This window comes from Micropterus dolomieu, linkage group LG01 (genome assembly GCF_021292245.1).
Source record: "Micropterus dolomieu isolate WLL.071019.BEF.003 ecotype Adirondacks linkage group LG01, ASM2129224v1, whole genome shotgun sequence".
NCBI lineage: Eukaryota > Metazoa > Chordata > Actinopteri > Centrarchiformes > Centrarchidae > Micropterus > Micropterus dolomieu.
In genome coordinates, this window is record NC_060150.1 from 53,710,659 (window position 1) to 53,717,020 (window position 6,362).

At 40.4% G+C, this 6,362-nt stretch overlaps 1 protein-coding gene across 1 annotated transcript in view; it reads right to left on the reverse strand.

Moving 5' to 3' along the window:
- The window catches only part of LOC123987416, a 5,438-nt gene extending 1,469 nt beyond the window's left edge, over window positions 1-3,969 (reverse strand). Inside the window, exons 1-5 of the mRNA XM_046076342.1 lie at window positions 3,443-3,969; window positions 1,746-2,084; window positions 1,564-1,659; window positions 760-870; window positions 7-26 (exon numbers count right to left, since the gene is read on the reverse strand). Of these exons, the coding sequence (XP_045932298.1) occupies window positions 7-26; window positions 760-870; window positions 1,564-1,659; window positions 1,746-2,084; window positions 3,443-3,497 (621 nt within the window). The 5' untranslated portion in view covers window positions 3,498-3,969. The remainder of the gene's footprint in view (window positions 1-6; window positions 27-759; window positions 871-1,563; window positions 1,660-1,745; window positions 2,085-3,442) is intronic.
- Window positions 3,970-6,362: the final 2,393 nt, after the last annotated feature.

Genomic DNA, 6,362 nt, shown 5'->3' on the forward strand with positions numbered 1-6,362 from the left:
CCTTACTCCGATCCTCTTCACACACTCTGAGAGAAACACAAAGCAGTTTGTGACACTTGTTAAGGGAATATTGTGTTAACTGCAGAGAAAATAGGTAAACAACAAATACACCTCTCACATCTCAGCAGGACTAAACCTGGTTTTAAACTGCATTTGTTTGGATCTGCTCTGGTTTTCTTAAAAGCAAAAAGCCAATGAAACCATGCACGGTGAGGCTTGGTGGTGTTTCATTTACACTGAATTCAGCTTCACCAGGATCAGTCTGTTTCATAAAGCTGGTTTGGCGCTAATGTGAGCAGTGACTTTGAAATAGGTATGTCCAGATAAATTCATTATTGCTGTTGTCCGATCAAGACATTTGTAACTGATCGGTATCGGCCATATTGAGCCCAATCTAATCCATCAACATCATCATCACTTTAAAATGATGTTTCAGTCTGGTGCTTTTTAATTAGAGCGATTTAGTGGCTGTTTCCAGTTAAACAAAAAGGTATTTCTCTGTAGGGATCCTTTCCACCATATTCTCAGACACTTTTAATAACAATCTAAACTTGTCAGCGGCAAAAACAAGCACTCTAGTGGACGTACTGTGACGGGGCCTATTGCCTGCAAGGATTACGTTGCAGCCCTGTTTCACTGATGCTGACTAATTAGTCACTAGACACAAAAACATGGAAAAATGAGGCCCTGGTTGAAAAAAAAAAACTGAAGTTACCCTTTAAAGGCGCCTTAGATGTTAAATGTTGTTTAGTAACTTACGCATTGTTATTTTCTTCCTCAGAAGCAGAACACCAAAAACAACGAGGCAGAGAATGAATAAGACAACGCTGGAAATGATCCCAGCACAGCCACGGTTCCTGTTTCCACCACCTGAAAAGATTTCAGAGAAGATGCTTTAGATGTTTAGAGGAAGGACAGTTTCAATGTCCTGCTCTGCTCTAACACTGATGCATCAGAACTAACAAAATAATCGGTCACAGGGGACATTTGAGCCCATTCTCATGTCAGGGTGTCAGATACTGATGCTTTCAGAAAGGCTGACAAAGCGTAGTTATTTGACGCAAAAGGTACCTTTGAGCGTCAGGATGAGACACAGAAGACGCGGAAGCGCTAGGCCGATGTGCTAGCAGGTGGAGTTAACTTCCTTTGTGTTGCTTCGCACTAGCAGACTGTTGTTGTTGTTTCACATGGACACTTTTTGCATCAAATACTTCGCTTCACTTTTTCACGCTTTCTGAAAGCGTCGGTAATTGATGCACTGAGATGAGAATGTGTTGGACATTTTACTGCACAAGCAGTAGCCTCCCTTTGAGAAGTATACTTAAAGATACTTTTGTACCTTTACTTAAATGCAGGACTTTTACTTGTAACAGAGTCACTTTCATTGTCTTACATTTGCACTTTTACTTAAGTAAAGGCTCTGAGCACTTCTTCTACCACTGTGAGTGCATGCAAAAATGCTCACATTAAATGTTCAGACCCGCTGCACATTTCCACACAGCAGATCATCTTGCACTCAGAGGATAAAGTTGAACAAAGGAAGAAATATTCAAAGACATTTACCACGACCATATGGCTCGGTCTCTTCTTCCTCTGGAGGTCCAGTTGTGCTGGAATCATCCCTCTTTGTCTCGTTCTGCTGGTCTTTTCCCACCGTTTCTAATGAGAGAGGTCTAATTTAGGAACAACGTTATATACACTTTGAATTAAATGAACCTGAACAGTATTAAACTCAGCATGCTCACCAACAATGAGGTCAACAACACAGCTGGTCTTCAGGTTTGGGACAAAGCCTTTGTAAAGTCCTCTGTCAGACAGCTTCACTGAGGAGATGTGCAGAGTCAGGACTCCTCTGATCAGGTCTTCATGGAGGAGAGTCGTCCTGCCTCTGTATTGATCCGTCTGTGGATCAGGATCGTCCTGTTGATGTCGATAGACGTGGACTATATCCTTGTTGTCAAGTCTCGTCCAGTCCACAGTGAAAGCAGACAGGTTGACCGGAGGATCCAGACGACACTGAAGAGTCACATTATCACCTTCTGCTGCCTTTATCAGCTGAGTCTGGTACATGGCAGGAGGCTCTCCTGAGGAAACAAACATTATATTTAGACAGTTTGAAAGCCTCTGAAGAACAGCCATCTTTGCAGCATTTAAAATGTTCTGCGTTGCAGAGTCCAGGTGTTTAAATTGAGTAATATCATCTCAGACAACTCAGTTTGAGTTTGTATGTTCTGTAATGTAAAAATAATACATAATAAAAATAAATAAAAACATTAAAGTAATGTTTCGAGCCACGAGTGTCAGCCATGTGGACTTGATTTGACTCGCTTGAATTTCAGACACCTCCTGTCCCTCAGCTGTGGTCTTTTCTTCATCATTAGTGTCTTATTGTCTTATAATATATATTTGCCTGTTCTGTTCATCATAAACAATATAAGTGATAATTTGCTGGATTTGACACTAAAAATGAGCTGTACAATTCAAGTTAAATGTGGTCTAAGGTACATACAATATAAAAGTATATGTACATGATATATTATGGATGGAAACTCAGTGTCAGATTGAGAAGAGAGTCAAGACGAATACACTTTTTAATCCCCAAAAGTGTTTGTTGGTGTCCATAAGTTTTGCATTACCAACAACTGCTTCACACCAAACTTAGGTTGCAACCAAAGTGATATTTTAATTGTCATAACGCCACCTACTGGCAACTGGAAGTAACATGTTTTACACCTTGCCTTTAACTTTTTAACTTCAGAACTGTCTTAGAACAGACTTCATCCTCCCATCGCTAGTTTTCACACATGCAAACATTAAATGGTCAATTTGTCTCCCCTCAGCAGAAACAAAATAAAGTAGGCTAATATACAGTATTTCAATCTAATCAACATAACATGTGCAAATAAAGCAGCACATACTGCACAGGCTACCACATACTTCAATAAAATCTATGTGGAGCTTGTAGGTTTGGTTGTTTTACCACTGACTCCCTGTCATATGTTGATTCAACTTTTATTTTTTGGAATAGAACACCACATTTAAGTAAAACAGACAGTTGATGCTGAATGAGCTGTTCCTGTCAGTAAAACTACTACAGGGGGATAAGTACCACTCAAAAGCACTGCTAGACCTCCATGTTATACTGAAGCTGCACCGAGAATAATATCATTTATTAACACTATACTACATACAATATAGTGTGTCAAATGTTTGATCCAGAGAAAATAAGAGTCAAAGTAGTTAACTGCCTTGGACAAACTCATAAGACTGAAACTGTACAAAACTTTCTCAGGTTTAACGTTTCACACTGTTTCATCCATGCAATATTTCACAAAGGCCCCAAAATATCTCATACTCTATTACAAGATTAGAAATCTGACATCAGCCCAAAACATGGGGCCTATAGGAGGCATAAATAATATTAAATTATCAATAAACTGACCTCTGACAATTACCGCAAACAGTAAAACACTCAGGAGATTTAGTGTCCCTTCCATAATCAAGTCAATCCAGAGTGAAATGTGATGCGATTTCACCGATGAGCGTCCAGAGTCCTCAGCAGAAAAACGTGTCCGTCCAGCTATTCAGTGCTGACAGCAGGTAGCAGGAAAGGTTTTGGTTTAGCTGGAGACCTGTCTCGCTTTTATATGATTTGGCTCCACCCATCGCCCACCCATCTGCGGTTATTTCTCTCTGGAAGGTGGGATCTGTCATATGAAACCGTTTTGCTACGTTTTGTCTACACTGAACACTCTGATCCCCCCATCTGCGCGTATTTCTCCGCCAGGATAAAACCGAGACCGACGCCCTTTTCTCCGGGCTGGTTGGCCCTTCCTCTGGAGGGGGGGATCTGCGCATATTTCTCCGCCAGGATAAAACCGAGACCGACGCCCTTTTCTCCGGGCTGGTTGGCCCTTCCTCTGGAGGGGGGGATCTGCGCATATTTCTCCGAGACAGGATAAAACTGAGACCGACGCCCTTTTCTCCGGGCTGGTTGGCCCTTCCTCTGGAGGGGGGGATCTGCGCATAATTCTCCGAGACAGGATAAAACCGAGACCGACGCCCTTTTCTCCGGGCTGGTTGGCCCTACCTCTGGAGGGGGGGATCTGCGCATATTTCTCCGCCAGGATAAAACCGAGACCGACGCCCTTTTCTCCGTGCTGGTTGGCCCTTCCTCTGGAGGGGGGGATCTGCGCATATTTCTCCGCCAGGATAAAACCGAGACCGACGCCCTTTTCTCCGGGCTGGTTGGCCCTTCCTCTGGAGGGGGGGATCTGCGCATATTTCTCCGATACAGGATAAAACCGAGACCGACGCCCTTTTCTCCGTGCTATCTGGCCATGCCTCCTAGGCTTGTGAGTTTGACGCTATATTCTCCGTGCTGGTTTCATATGACAGATCCCACCTTCCAGAGAGAAATAACCGCAGATGGGTGGGCGATGGGTGGAGCCAAATCATATAAAAGCGAGACAGGTCTCCAGCTAAACCAAAACCTTTCTCGCTACCTGCTGTCAGCACTGAATAGCTGGACGGACACGTTTTTCTGCTGAGGACTCTGGACGCTCATCGGTGAAATCGCATCACATTTCACTCTGGATTGACTTGATTATGGAAGGGACACTAAATCTCCTGAGTGTTTTACTGTTTGCGGTAATTGTCAGAGGTCAGTTTATTGATAATTTAATATTATTTATGCCTCCTATAGGCCCCATGTTTTGGGCTGATGTCAGATTTCCCCACTGAGCAAGCGACGTCTGTGGACATACAAAACAGGTTGATATCACGTCCGTCCGTCCAGGCCATAATCTGAACGTCCATTGACAGCCAGAATTAGTCGATTAATGACAATGAGAAATGATGTCCAATCTGGCCATAATCTAAACGTCCACTGACAGCCAGAACTAGTTGAGAAAAGACGTTCATACTGGCTATAATCTGGACGTCCGGTGACATCCAGAGACAGTCCATAAATGACAGAAAATATGTTTAGGCCACAAAAATGTCAACAAATCAAAAAAAGATGTTCCCAATGCGGCTATAGCCAGAAATGACAGAAAAAAAAAGAAAAAGACAAAAGAGACAGCATGGCTAAAATCAATTTTTCATTTAAATGATTGTAAGAAAACTACAACAAAACAAAAAAACATTAAAAACCATCATCACAACATTACCACATTAGAGTCCCTCAGTCCAGACTAATTTAAGTCTTTCAATCCAGATTAAGTGCAAGTCTTACACAGCCACTGTTCTTATAGCTTTTCAGTTTTTAGATAACTCAATAGACTCATTTTCATTAAATGTTTAAATCTTATTGCATTTAAAAAATTTACATTTGTGAATGTGAAATTTAAATAACAGAAAAAGCAAGGTTTATAAAATAAATATCACTTATTCACATGAAAACTAAAATTATTTCTATATGTAAATCCAAAGTCAGGATTCACATAACATTTGATAAAATCACAAATGTCACACCAAAATGTCACTGTGAAAGAGCAGTTCCAAAATAAGTCTCATGTTTTTCTGAACAGAAAGAGTATGTCATTCTTAAGTCTCTATGAATTAACTTAAATTCTCTAATTTTGTTGGTAGTCCAAGCTTTTTTTCCACGGAATGATCAGTTCAGACTCAATTAAACGGAACAATTGACAGACTCCTCCCAAAACAAGACTATAAATTTCTTATTGTTTTTTAATTTAGATGAAGAATGCCACTGAGCAACAAAGAGATGAAAAAGGTTGCTATATGGCTATTGAGGACAAAGGCAGACGGTGACACTTCTTCCAGTCCATATGGAATATCGAAAGTTTTATATAAAATTATATTTATTCTAGAAAAAATATTGTCTTTTTTTTCTGTCTGTTTGAGGGTGATGGGTAGGCTATTTCATAAATGGGCCTTTGAAGGCCATGGTTCCAAAATATCATGTTCCAAGCTGACCAACTTGACCTCAGCAAATGTGTAAATAAAATCAATTTCACCCATATACTCTATTTGTCCAATTTTTTATAGCCTATATTTTGTTGTTATTTGTTATTTATTTATTATGTGTATTGTTTAGTAAAATTATATTAAAAAGTAATATATGCATATTTGATAATAGTGTTTTTTTTTTCTCCGTTTTTTTTTTTCTGGTGAAAAAGGCGGTTATTAGGTACTCTTTCGGATTCAAGTAGATTGTGATATACCTCCCCTGTAGAAACACAGTTCTACCTTAGTGTTAATAAATAACAGGGACGGTCAACTTTTTTTTAACTTTTATAACATGATACTGAGATTTTTTATATTGATCAAACATGCTCGGAATACAGAGTTTCCAGTTCTGTGGCGGACGGATATGTGACTGCAGTCCGGTCCTCGCC